Source organism: Mesoplodon mirus (genome assembly GCF_964341445.2).
Source record: "Mesoplodon mirus genome assembly, chromosome: 11".
NCBI classification, from domain to species: Eukaryota; Metazoa; Chordata; class Mammalia; order Artiodactyla; family Ziphiidae; genus Mesoplodon; species Mesoplodon mirus.
This window is the reverse complement of record NC_138987.1, coordinates 97,527,693-97,542,084: the sequence shown is the minus strand read 5'-3', so window position 1 is coordinate 97,542,084 and position 14,392 is coordinate 97,527,693. Positions and strand designations below refer to the sequence as shown.

Below are 14,392 nucleotides of genomic sequence, written 5' to 3'. Positions count from 1 at the left end.
CACTAGGGACTAAGAGTCCTTGTCCCACCCGTTCACTGAGATCCTCACAAATGTCAGCAACTGATACTTGCTGAACCAGGCTACACACTTTGCACAGCATGCCTTGGCCGACAAGATCCCAAAGCATCTTTGTTTCCCCAGACACCCCGACCCCAGCCCCAGACTTCAGCTCAGTCCCTGTACCACCAGGACCGCGTCACCTCCAGATGATAGCATGTCTTGCACCCAAGCCCATGACTGTTGTTATCCTGGCCACCAGGTAGACAGTTACTGTCTTTATCTATCACTAATCACACTCAAGGCATTTAACAAATTCTGTCTTTTGTCACAAATATTTGTGGCAAGAACAGACCTCAGATAGGCCTGACACCGGGGCTTGTTGAGGGACCTCCTAGGGAATGTGTCTTCCATCATCCAACTTTGCAGGAAACACTCAGGAACTCATTGGAGTTGTTTACACCAGCTGTTTGCACCTGGTGAGCAAAGCATGTGGTCACCGCCTCCTCATCCATCAGGAGATCTGGAGCAGGAATCCAGACGGGTATTAAACCCAGCGTGAGAATGGCAAAGGAAGCCCCGAAGCTTGGCAGGACCCTCAGTCTATCAGGTGGCCTTATCTACAGCTTTATGTCCCCATGGCAGCCTGGGGGCTCTGAAACCACACCTCTGCCTGTAGGTAGGCCTGTCACACCCTGCTGTGCAGGACCATTTCATTAGTGTGTGAACTCTGCCATTAAGAAAAATTCTAGGCTTTGGATCTCTTTGTTGCATCCTCCAATCACTGCCCCATCAATGGCAACTTTGCATTTCCCTGATTCGTCTTAATAGTTCCTCAAATCCTTTGGTCAGCAGGCAGGGTTGAAACCATGAATACATAAACACTCACTTGAGCCTCTCCTGTGGCTGACAGGATGCCTCGCCTACGGGCATTCCTTGAAAAAGAATCTGAATGCATGAGTGAAGAGACAAGACATATTTCACCAATAACTGCACCAACAAGCGTGGGCTAAGATCTACCAGAGAGCAGGCTGGGGAGGAGAGAAAAGAAACGTAAGGTGGAGTGGCTGTTCTCCAGGGCTTTGTAGCCTGGTTGGAGCAACTGGCAGAGAACTTTCCTGCTCATGGAAGGTCCACGAGCTTCCACGCGTTTCCAACCTCTTGCTGATCAGGCTGCTTCTAGCTGGCATGCTATGGGCAGAGGTGATGAACGATGCCTCTGTGACAGCCTCGACGTGACCCTCCGGCACTCTGTCCCTAAGACGGTGCCCACGTGGCCTCCATGGGTCCGGGTCCTCGGCAACTGCGTGAAGCAGAGACCCTGCCCTGTCACCCCAACCACGCAGTGCGAGCAAGAACCAATAAACACCTTCGTGGCATGGCAATGAGCTTCTAAGATTAAGTCCTCATCTGGTCTAAGAGTGGGAAATCCGGGAATGATATCAGACGGTATGTGACAAACTTGCAGGGAGTGAAGCAGGTCCTTATCTGCTTGGGAAGCACCCCAGGCTTCTGGCCACCTTGCTGGTTTCTAAGCCCGTGCTTCTGCCTTAGCTGTTCTGTGCCTTCGCCTCTGCCTCTGCTGTGCTGTGGCCTCTTTCTAGAGCCTTCCCTCTAGATCTCCTCCCGCCCCACTCAGGGTTCAGCCACATTACCACCTGGACAGTCCTTTCGCCACCACCTCGTGCCAAGTACACAGCCCCAAGCCACCACCACATCGCCCTGTTTTTCTCTCTCACCCTCTGTGAAATGTCCCCATCTACTGTGCATCCTTCCCCGACTGCAGTGTCAGGACAGCAGGAGCAGGGACCATGCCTTTCCTCTTTACCTGTGTTCCCAGAATGGAGCCTGGCACAAAGCAGACGCTCAAACAACACCAGAGGGATGAACCAAGGAGTCTGTGCCCGTGGAGCCCAGAAGTGGGTGGAGGAAACCCACTGAGGGCTGAGTGTCCAGAAAAAAATTCACAAGGGAGGCAACCTCGAGAGGTCCTTTAAGGGGAGGGTCACTGAGGGTTACTGCAGCCTGAGCGAGGCACAGGGTGATGGGGGGTGACTGTGAGTTAAGTGGTCGGAGGGGATGGAAGCAGACACTGGGAAGAAGGTGGTTGAGAGCCTCTCAGATGCTAGTTTGGATCTGACTTAAGGGTGCAAGGAAGCTCTCTGTGGGGCCCAACTGGGAGGAATGAATCCCCAGTGCCCTCTTTGAGAAAGGCTGATTGGGTGGGGTTTCCCAGACTGAGGGCCCCAGGAAGAGGCTGAAGACGAGGGCATAGTCAGTCATTAGGCTCTGACAACAGTCTAGATGGGCGTGATGATCAGCAGACAGGAGGCCAACGATGAAGGAAGCATCAATGAAACGGTCCAGCCAAGTTCCCTGTTCACCCAACACCACACAGATGGTGGGGGAGGGAGGAGGAGCCGGGGCTGGAATTCATGGCTCTCCCCACTGGACTCCCCAACTCCGTGGTCCTTCCATAATACACCACACCTTCTGAGCCCTCTGGAAACATCCAGTCTGAGACAGACAAGAGCAACAACCCAAGCAATGCCCACATGAGGTCCAGGGTAGAGACTAATACACCAATCCAGACAGTGAGAAACGCACATCAAAACTGCACAAAAGACATTGGTGTTTTAGGGGCAGGATCTGAGTTTGAACCTTAGTCAAATGAGGGTGGAATAATTCCCTTGCTGACCACACACAGTCTGTGAAGATGAAATGGGATAATCAAATTCGTTTTTAAGATAAAAATGCTTCATGAGTGAGTATCGCGGCCACAAAGAACAAAATGCACTTGTTAGAATTTCACCTCCTTTCCGGCGCGCAGACTTTCGTATGGACCACGGGACATCGGCTTAACCGCTTGGAGGAGTCTGAACTTTTGGGTGAGGAAGGGAGAGCTGTTAGAAACAGTGGATACAGCTTCATGGTGTGGAAAGGGTTTCATGGCCAAGACAGAGAACCTGCCTAGCCTTGTATGTGGGAGGGACTCACTAAATACTTGTTAATGAGTTTTTGATTGTCGACACTCTATCTTGGATCTTTAACACTGTCTGGAGCTGTGCAAGATAAGTGAATAATGTAACACAGATGGACAACAAGAAGATGTTTCTGCATCATCACTGATTTCTGGTTCCTTTCTCCCTACTTCCTGCCCACACACTCAACAGTCTCCTTTAGATCCCCCGCCTCCCTCCACTCTGTGGCATCCTGCTGGAGTCATTTGGCAAACAGTTCCCACCACCCCATCATGCTCTTCAAACCCCACAGCGTAGAGAATGAACTTGAGGGCATGGGGACGGGGAGAGGAAGCTGGGACGAAGTGAGAGAGTGGCATGGATTTATATATACTATCAAGTGTAAAATAGATAGCTAGTGGGAAGCAGCTGCATAGCACAGGGAGATCAGCTCGGTGCTTTGTGTCCACCTAGAGGGGTGGGATAAGGAGGGTGAGAAGGAGACGCAGGAGGGAGGAGATATGGGGATATATGTATACATATAGCTGATTCACTTTGTTATCAAGCAGAAACCAACACACCATTGTAAAGCAATTATACTCCAATAGAGATGTTAAAAAAACAAACAAACAAAAAACCCACAGTGGTGTCGGGTTGGGAGCTGTTCAGGGGATGGAGGGCATTTCTTTGCACTCCTGCCTTTTCCCCCATGTGAAGGGAGTGTGATTAGTTGTGATTCCCTGCTTTGTCTTCCCATCTCACTCCTTTCTCCTCCCGGGTGAGAGAAGAGGAAGAGCTTAGCCCATTGGTCGGTGTGGAAGGTAACACTGGCATCTGCTCTGTCCTTCTGGGGGAAGCAAACGGCCTGCAGGAGGGGCTCTTCTGAGTCCCGTGCCCCACCCCCTCCAATGTCCTAACAACTGCAGGGCTGCCCTGCCCACTGCTGCCTGCCACGGGGAGGCCAGTCTGTCTGGACTCTGGATTAGGAAGCCTATTTGGCTCTCCTGCTAAGTTGCTTCCTCCAATGCAGCCTTTTTCAGCTTTAAGGGTGAAATCTCAGCTTTTGTCTCCACCTGCCTTTGCCTTACTTCTCAGCTGGTTCAGTAATCAGGCCAGTAAGATGGTACTCTTTACTGGATACCCTTTGAACTTCAGCAAATACGTTTCCACTGTCTGTGAAAATAAGCAGAGTCCTCAGCCTGACATTCAGGTCCTCCACCAAAATATCCGGGCTCAGCCAACTCCCCAGGCCCAGTTCCCCCCCATGCTGTGCCCTGGTCATGCCAGGACCCTTGAGCACCACCGCATGGGCTCCCCGGGCATCCTGGACATGCTTTGTGTTCTCTTCCACCTGCTGAGCTGCTCCTTTGGCTCCCTGGAATTTAGACGCCCCACTTTTACCCATCGTACCAGCCCAGCCCACACTCCACTTCTCCCTGCGCCTTTCCTGAGCCTGATGGGTCAGATTCCACCCTTCAGTGACGGATTTCTCATTCTGTTTCCTCTGCCGGGAGCCCTCCCCTCCTCCTGCCCGGACCCTCCTCCCCACGCACATGTCTGACATCTACGTCCACTTATTTCCAAGCTCTCTCACTGGATGCCCTCACCCGGAGCCGCTCCTGAGCCCCCAGGGGTGTGGGATGCTCGTCCTAAGTGCTTCCATGGAATCCTGTATCCCAGCAAACACACTGAAGTGGAATCCTCTGCTCACTTTTCTTAAGAAACGTATGAAGGAACACAGATAACACTTCTATATAAACATGAACATGCCCAAAGACAGCAGAACGGCCAGATGGTAAATCGCCTACATCCACATAGAAACCAAAGTCAGTGCCCACCGTGAGTAGCAGCCACGCCAGGGAAGGCACTGAAAGAGTCACTGGCATTAGTGAAACCTTTCCTGATTCTCTGAGCCTCCAGGAAAGGCTCTCTTGAAGAGGGGTTACCCTGTCAAGTGTCCGCTTCCAACTGGTTAGTACAGTAAAGACATCCCATCATTAATTCAACTCCCCGGAGGTGAGTGAGAGGCTGAGACTGCTGGTCCCTGGATTCAGCGAGGGAAAGCGATGTCTCCAGGCCACCCAGGATAAAGGCAGTGAGGAAAGGGTCTCGCCCTCCACCCCGACGTCTAAGAAGCACAAGTGCCAGAAAGTGGTGCTCAAGCAACAGCAGCCTGTGGCTCAAATGACACGCCTGCATATTGAGGCCACTGCATTTTTCTCACTGGCTGGAAGCTTGGGAAGCCTGATACACCTCTCTGAAGTCCGCTCAGGGCCTGGGGAATGCGTGGATTTGTTGGGACCTCTGACATGGGGATAGATAAGACCCTCTTGGGCTCAAGTGTCAAGAGGCTTTCCCAACTTTATAAACACTGCTGGGAAAATGAGGAGAACTGAAACTCTACCTTTTTTTAGCAGAAAGTGTTGAACACCTCTTGCTTCTAGGCTGAGCTAAAAAGAACTGACCCCATGATAAATCTTGGGGGATAACAAGGCCATCAACCTGGGCTATTGATCGAGAATGTTCCAGGAAGGATTCCTGCCAGGGTGGAGGTCCTACAAGGACACACCCTGCACCTCCTCATTTCTCCAAGTGCACTGGACTTCCTTTTTTTTTATGTTGGGTCATTGGCACCACAAACCCTGCACACACTGAACTGACCACCTCAAGGGGACCCGGGGCAAACATGCAATGTGGTGACACGGTACCGATTTTGGTGAGCCACTTGGCCACGGCGCCGTAAATCTCATCCAGGATGAGGATGACCACGAGGTTGATGATGACCGCCGTGGCCGTCACGGTCACCCGGACGTTGGAGCGTGTGGCCTTGTTGAGTGACAGAGCAGCAGCAGTTGTGATGCGATAGACGATGACCCCGAAGACAGTGGAGAACGTCAGGGCAACCTGTTCGGGAAAACAAGGAGAGTCGTCACACGTCAGCGGACAGTAGTTACTGCCCACCTATTACCTGAGTCTGCTACGTCGGGTGCTATGAATCTGGAGTCCACTGGTGGGCAACGAGGCATCGCCAACCTCGGAACTCATGCAAATTCCCAGTACGGGGGCATTTTCCAGGGGAGAATGTCTTTCATGTTTATCAGATTCCAAATGGCCGATAACACACACCCACAAACTGAGGTTACCATCGGGGGTGGGGAATACAGAGGTAGGGGAAAAAAATGGGTTATTATGGGATTCTATGAAATCACGTGTGTGAAACTTCTGAAAATTGTAAAGCACCACAGAATTTAAAGAGTCTTTCATTCAATTACAAAAAATTGTAAAACCTGTTTAGATGTCTTATAAAAACTAATATCTAAAAAAGTAAAAAAAAAAAAAAGAGAAACTACGACTGAAACGCTGGATGTGGTAGTGTGTGCGACACAACGTGGTGTGATTTCTTTCATTAGGGAGCTTTCAATCTACTATGGGAATAAGTTCAACCAGAGTAAATAGTAAATAATAAACAGTGAATAATGTAGTCGTGTCAAATGAAGAGTGTAGTTGTGAACAGGACTGAGTACAGAGGGGCTCAGGGAAGAGTTTGTGGAGCTAGTGGATTTCAGCTGGGCCTCCGATGAAAGGCAACAGGGAGCCCTTGAAGATGTTTGAGCTGGGAAGGGTTCGGGTCAGAGCTTGGTGGGGTGGGTGAAGGAAGGCTGCCCAAAGGAGAAAAAAGGGAAAGAAACCCCGAGCAAAACTTTTAGACTCTCAGTCCTCAGGGTGAATAAAGCATGGCTGTAAGATTTCTCTACCAGGTAATTGGCAGGGGAGTACTCAGATTTCTCGCGGGCACAGCGATCTCTGGCATTATGCTTAGAAGGCAGGTTTACCAGCCCCTTGACCTCGAGGGCCAGCCCCATTTCCTTTTTCCAGAGCCTAAGAATAATAAGGTGCTCTCCCAGAGACCAGCTCCCTTTCCCCTCCCCCCACAGTGGAGGAAGGACCATTTCCATGGAGCACAAGGATGTGAGGGGAAGACAGTGCCCGACAGAGGGCTGAGAGGGAAGGGCAAGGCGTGCGGCCTGCTCAGGGCAAAAAGTTCTAACGCGTTTCTGTCCAGCGGAGTCTTCTTTCTTAGAATTCTTTCTGCAGGAAAGGAAAGATTCAGGTCACATTTCTTCTGGGGGTGGGGAAGGGGGGTGGGTGCTGGCTGTGGGGGACTAAACGGAAAACATGGGGAGAGAACGGGGCAGGTGAAAGGTTCCTCTGAAAAAACACACTGTCCTGGACGATGGGCGTCCCCTCCCTAGAAAAAAGGGAAGGGAAGGGGAGGCGTGGGGAGGGGACTCTGGCTAGGCAGTGCTTTGCAATCAGTGTGAATGACACTCCAGTGGGCTGTGATGGGAAATGGGTTGCAGATGTGTCCCTCTATGGAAGTCTTCGGACCTCTGGGGGTGCTGGTGGCAGCCTCAGCAGTGTGTCCCCATGTGCTTCACAAACATTAGTGCTTGCCTTGTGGCCACGGTGAGAAAAAGCAGCCCTCTGTAAGAAAGGCAGGATGGCAGTAGCCTCCAGGTAGAGGGTGTGTGTGCGTGTGTGTGTATGTGTGTGTGCGCGTGTGTATGTGTGTGTGTGTGTGCGTATGCGTCAGTCAGGGCGGAGGAGAGGTTAGATGGGAAAAACACTCCGTGGGGAGGCCCCTCCTTTGCTGGGGGTGCAGGTGGGCGCAGCAGAACCCTAGCCTCCAGGACCGGGGAGGGAGGACTACCATGGACGTGGGGAAACCTGGACATGACATCACTGCCCTCCAACAATGCAGACACTGCACTTCCCTGTCCTCTGGGATTGTCACTGCCAGACAGTATGGGCCTGGAAAATGTGGTGTGAGATTCTTTTCCCCCCAAATCGCTTTTGCAGTGGAGGTCAGGGATGGAAGTATTGATGCGGGGCGTGCCAGGGCATCGAAGAGCGACTGTGTGTGTGTCTATCTGGGGTTGGGTGTGGGGGGATGACTGGGGAAGACAACGATGCCAGAAACATCCCTTGCCTTGGGCTCAGGGGGCGGGGAGAAGATCAGCTTCTATCCTCCTTCTCTGAGAGGCCAAGCTGGGGTCAGAGTGTGATCTGGACCAGCTGCCTCAGCTGGGAGCTCGAGACACAGGCCGAATGGCAAGCACCAGTCTAGACATACTGACTCAGAATCTGCAAGTTAACAAGATTCCTGTTCTTCTAGAGGCACGGCTCCACTCACTCCGGGAAGCCCTTTCCCCATCCCCAACCCCCTCCCCAGCCCTCGGATGCTGTGCTCTGCCATCCTAACTTCTCTGACCTTGATTTTCCATCCCATTATAGAAATCCACGCCTGAACCTCTCCTCTGGTGTTTCCCACAAGCACCTCAAGATTCACAGTTTTCAAGCCAGAAGAGCTTGGAGAGCACCGACCCAGTCCCAGGACCATTTTGCAGATGTGGAAACAGGCGTGGAAAGCGAAGCGATTTGCTCAAGGTCACAAGGCATAGACTACAACCCTAGCCTCCTAGATCACTGTAGGAATTAAAGAGTTTTAGCATTTAGGGATCATCCACGTCCAGCCTTTGACCTCATATACGAGGAAACTGAGGCCCAAGAAGCAGCAATGGGATTGGTCCAAGGTCCGGGTGGTACGTGGCAAAGCCAAGATACTCATGGTCATAACGTCATCATCAACAACAGCTAATCCATGTGTGCGCTCTTGATTTCATGATTCGAGCCGCATCTGCACTGGCATGAATCCTTACAACAATCACGCAAGATATGCCTTTTGCAGATGCACTTCAGTGCCATCCAGGATTTGAACCCTGCTCTATGGCTGCAAGGTCGACAATCCCATCCTGACATTAGAACCCAGGTCTTTTGGCACCAAGCCCAGTACTACTTTCATCACCTTGGCTGTGTTATTGGTTTTGTTTATTAAATTCAACAAATATTTTCTGACCACTTATTGTGGTGCGATGTGTATTTCATGTATGTGATCAGGTCCCCCAACTAAGCCAACAGGGGGGATTGGTCTTGTACTACACTCTGTGCCTCATGCCAGTGCAGAGAGGTGGCTCCTGTGTGGAACCTGTTTGGTAAAGACTTGCCGACCCTCAGCTCTGGGCAATCTCACCCCCCTGCACTTGGTCGCCTGCATCATGGCCTCTGTGGTTCTTGGTGGGTTTTTTTTTTATATATACAATTGTTAAAAGTTACTTTCCATTTACAGTTATTACAAAATATTGGCTATATTCCCTGGGTTGTACAATACATTCTTGTGGCTCTTGCTGTTTGAATCCCATCGCTTTACTTGGGGACACAGCCAAATTGCAGTGGAAGTCAGGCTACAGAGTCCAGAGCCCTAATTTTACACTATGAGCGAGCTGGTCTGGTCCCTACCCTCCAGGACTTGCATTCTGAGAAAACCATGGCACACAGACAGCAAGGATGAGCCTAGTAGCAGCTGGACAGAGTGACGGGGCTCAGTTCAGGAGCTTCTAGAACGTTCTAGGCACAGAGCAGGGGGATTAGTCAGAGAAAACGCCACAGAAGAAGTGGTGGGACCATTTCCTATGGGCAGGCTTGGAGGAGAGAATAAGCAAGAGCAAGTAAAATGCACAGGGCAGAGCAACCCCTGCTGAACCAGTGGGAGAGCAGCCCGGTTGAGGGCACAGCCCATAGTAGCAGCTCAATTTGAAAAAATACACACCCCAACAACTCTATCATTGACATACCAAGTTATCTCTGGCACCTGCTTAATTAATTTATTTTCTCATGCAGTCATTCATGAAACATGTCTTGAGCCCCTACTGTGTGCCAGTTACTGTTCTGGGTATCAGGGATACAGTAAAGAACAAAACAGACAGAAATTTCTGCCCTCGTGGCGTTGACCTTCTAGTGGGGAAAGACAGACAAACTCATAAGCAGGTAACAAAGATAGTATGTCAGGTGCGATCAATACTCTAGAAACAAAGCAAAACGGGAGCATAGAGATAGGCTGCAACTTAAAACAGGGTGGGGTCAGGAAAGGCATAGGTGAGAAGGTGACATTTCAGCAAGGACCTAAAGGAGGAAATCGGAGACCTGAGGGTTCAGGCAGGGGGTGGCTGAAGCAGTGAGCGAAGGGGGAGAGTGGGAGTGGAAGATGGGTGTTGGAGGGGAGGAACTGTAGTATAAGGATGTCAGCGTCTACACTTCATGAGATGGGAAGCCTTTAGAGAGTTTTGAGCAGATGAGTAATGTGACTTATTTGAAAAAGATCAACAGGCTGATGATCTGTCAGGGGACAGCATAACCAACAGGCAGACGAGTTAGGAGATCACTGTGATAATCCAGGTGATGGAGGAGGGTTTCTGATGGCTGGTTCCTGAGATACAAACAGAAGTCAATGACTGTCTTGGGTGTGGGAGTAAAGCTCAGGCACCCAGCTCTAGAGGCAGGACATTGCCTCTGGTAATCCCCTCCCACATAAAAAGGAAACAAAAAGAGGGTTAATTCAAAAAGGAAAGAAACTTTAGCTCAACACACTGGGTTGGAGAAGAAAGAGAAAATGCATCTTTATCCATCCTGGCCTCTCCCAGGGGTGAGGAAGATGAACACTGCACTGGGCTCTTCTTGGCTCTTGTCACCCCATGAAAAATATCCCCAACTGATGACAGATGGCATCGCTAAAACCCTCCTCATGGTCGTGGTCCTGGCGTCTTCTGCCAAGGTTTCATCACAGGGGGTGAAGGAGGAAATGATAACGGATACTCAAGTTCATTGCCATAGATGCCTTTGACTAATTCCATAACAAATACACTCTTTTATAAACACCATCCTGACTCCTTTATCTCAGATTCCACACCTTGTTCTAGGGAAATGCTGAGCCCCTTTCTCGAGAAGACTGGGTTTTTTAAAAAGTGAAAAAAAAATGGGAAAAAGTTAGTGTAAAATAAGGATTTTTTAAAAATCAAATTGGTAGGGGACTATATCATTTATTGCCCAACCTGGAATACTTTTGAAAGTAGAAAGGAATGCTAGTCATGATGATCTTAGTCAACAAGCCTAGGCCAGGACTAGTCCAGAGCACCTGCCTGCACGAGGTGATCTTCCTACCACTCTACTCGCAGTTCCCAGCACCTGCTGGCTACATAGAGCTGGGGGACCCCAGGCAGAGTGAGACGCCTCAATGAGTTCTTGATTCTGATACACAATCTCCTGTTGGTGTCAAGATTTGGAGTTAGGCGGGGTTGTGAAAGGGAAGATAAGAGATAATCATTTATTGTCTCTGAACGACACAAAAAAGTTTTCCCACCCTCGAGTCTAGCTTTAGAAGGTCTCCATGGAATTTTAAAAAAATATTGATTTATTTTTTTGGTAACGTCATGCGGCATGGGGGATCTTAGTTCCCCTACCAGGGACCGAACCCATGCCCCCTGTAGTGGAAGCAGGGAGTCTTATACACTGGACTGCCAGGGAAGCCCCACCCATGGAATTTTTAAAAACTTAGAACATTGAGGAGATACCCCACCAATGACCTGATTTTCAGGGTTTGTCAACAGTGATGTCTACCTGTTGTAGACAGTGATCATGAGGATGTTACAAGGTCTTATCTCAGGCAGTAGATAAGCTTCTATCTTCAATCCTCTCCCTCCCAGACCTATCAGTGGCATCTGACACACGTGATGGCCCTCCCCTTGCAATACCTTCTTGGCTTCGGGGACCCTCCCCTCGCCCCTGGCTCTTCCTTTTCAACCTTCTCTTTTGGCTCTTCCTTGTGCTCCCAAATTTTCACATTACAGCATCTTGGGACTCAGTCCTCGGACCTTTTCTCTATCTCTCCTCACTCCCCTGGGGATCTCATACAATCTCATGGCTTTAAGTACCATCTCTACCACCTGATTAGGGCTCCAGCCTGGGCATCTCCTCTGAACTCCAGATTTATATCCATCATGCAGGCAACTCCAGGATTCCTAGGGGTAACTCTAGCCTTTGGAAGATAAAAACCTCAGAGTCCTCCTTGACTTTTCTCTGTTTTACATCCCATGATGAAATTCCTTGGGGTCTACTTTTTCTGCACCTATATGCATTGTCACTTGCGTGGATCTGACTCGGTTTTCTGTTTTGTTCTATTGGTCGAATTCCCTATTTCCACCCCACCACCTCATTGTCATACTTATTATTGTTTTATAATAAGTTTCTGTTTGGTAGAGTACCATATCCCTCCTGATTCATCTTCAAGAGTGTCTTGACTCTTCCTAGCCTTTGCTCTTCCATATACATCATCAAGGAGACAAGGACCTTAGAACATTATTGTTCTATTTATTGCCCACCCAACTCACAGATTAGCGTTGTGTGTATTTTAAATTCTACCTTATTTTTAATCCCATGAGGCGTCATCATTGTTGTTTCACACAGGTTCACACAGATTTTCCCACTGATTTATCACTTTGATTATTCTTCATTTCTTTTTCAAACCATGGTTTTCCATATGGGGTCATATGTGAAGCACATAATTAGAATTCCTTTAGTAAAAGATTCAGTTGGGGGGCCTCCCTGGTGGCGCAGTGGTTGAGAGTCCGCCTGCCGATGCAGGGGATACGGGTTCGTGCCCCGGTCTGGGAGGATCCCATATGCCGCGGAGCGGCTGGGCCCGTGAGCCATGGCCGCTGGGCCTGCGCATCCGGAGCCTGTGCTCCGCAACGGGAGAGGCCACAACAGTGAGAGGCCCGCATACAGCAAAAAGAAAAAAAAAAAAAAAGATTCAGCTGGTGGCAAACTCTCAGTTTTTGTCTATAAATATCTTTATTTTATCCTCATGACATTCCTAAATGATATTCTTCCTGGTTATAGAATTCTGGATAAGTAATTATTTTCTTTTCAGCACAGGAAGATAACATGTCATTTCTAATTGCTATGAGAAATCAATGGTGAATCTAACAGCCTTTTTATTGAAGGTAACTTGTCTTTTGTTTTCTGACTGCATTTGAGATTTTTCTTGTGTCTTATATAGTCTATGATTTCACTATGATGAATCTAGATGTAGATTTATTTTATTTTTTTCTGCTTGGGTTTCATAGGGATTCTTCAATCTGTGGGTTGGAATTCTGTAGCAGATTAGGAAACCATCAGTCATTATATTTCATTCATTAACTTTTCTCTTTCCTCTTTGTCCAGTAGTGCAATGAAATGTATGTTAAATCTCATTCTACCAATATTTCCAAATCTCTTAATTTCTCTTCTATATATTTTACCTTTTGCCTCCCCATGCTGCATTATGGATAATTTCTTCTAACCTATACTGCAGTTCACAGATTCTCTTCAGCTGTGTCTAGTTTGTTGTTTAATATATATATATATATTATATATATATATATTATAATACATACAACATTCATATACATGTAGAATGTATTAAATATTCATATATATGTATTTCATATTCATGTATTTATTTATTTCTAGCAGATTTACTGGTTGGTTTTCAAATCTTCTAAGCCGTTTTCTTCAATAGTTTCTTATTCTTTGCAGATGTTTCAAGCTTGATGTTTTCACTTGTAACTGGTGTTTCCAATACCTTTAGTCTTTGCTGTCCTCACTGTTCTTTCTCAAGGCGCTTTAGCTTCTTGAATAATTGGCTGTATTCTCTTCGTTGCCCTTGAAAATTCTTTTGGGGGATTTCTTGAGGCCTAGCATGAATCTGCCTTCCTCCAGAGAGAACTTGTATTTGCTTCTCCGGGGCACCTGGGAGCATTGCTAGTTCCAGACCAAGTCCACAACTTGAGGTTCCCGATCCTCTCCTGTGATGAACCAAGCTGTAAATCCACCACGGGGACTGCCCATAGCCACTTCTTGGGGACAGGGCGTTGGTATCCCTTTTTCTCCCTATTCTACTTAGAAAATAACAATTTCCTCTGAAGTCCCAAAGTTGGGGGTGGGGGGTGGCTAGTTATTCATCTTCATTCTGAGAGTGTAGCCCTCTGGTGTTCCAGTTTAATTTGGTGAGGACTTCCTGTTAGAAGCTCTCTTTGAGCCAGTCATACCCCCTGATTCCCATCCTCCCTGCCCCATAAAAACCACCAAAGCCCAAGCCCAAGTGTGCCTAGATGGGAAAGTGTCCTCAAGGTAAAAGCAGCATTAGTGCCCAGATATTTGTTTCCTTGGTCCCATTTTCCTTTAGAGTTCAGTCTAGTACTCCTGACTATCCTGTCAGTCCTTCAAGCTTTAAGAAGATTGAAAAATATATTTATCCACAATTTTTTTTTGCTACTTTCAGCAAGATGGGATGCTACAAATATCCTAACCTACCACTGCTGGAGATGGAAGCCTATTTTACTTATCTGTTTTCTTATTTATGTACGTATTTGTTATCTGTCAACTCCTTAAGGGACAGATTATTTTATTTTAGTTTCTACTCTATGCCCAACGCCTAAGAATAGTGTCAAGCACATAGCTGGCACCCATGAAATATTTTCTGAATGAATGAATAAACTCTT

The 14,392-nt window shown here is 48.3% G+C and overlaps 1 protein-coding gene across 1 annotated transcript in view; it reads right to left on the bottom strand.

Annotated features, from left to right (window-relative positions):
- The window catches only part of ANO2 (anoctamin 2), a gene marked incomplete at both ends in the record, with an annotated part of 328,154 nt that overhangs the window by 73,119 nt on the left and 240,643 nt on the right, over nucleotides 1-14,392 (bottom strand). Inside the window, one exon of the mRNA XM_082634789.1 lies at nucleotides 5,666-5,861. Coding sequence (XP_082490915.1) covers nucleotides 5,666-5,861 — 196 coding nt within the window. The remainder of the gene's footprint in view (nucleotides 1-5,665; nucleotides 5,862-14,392) is intronic.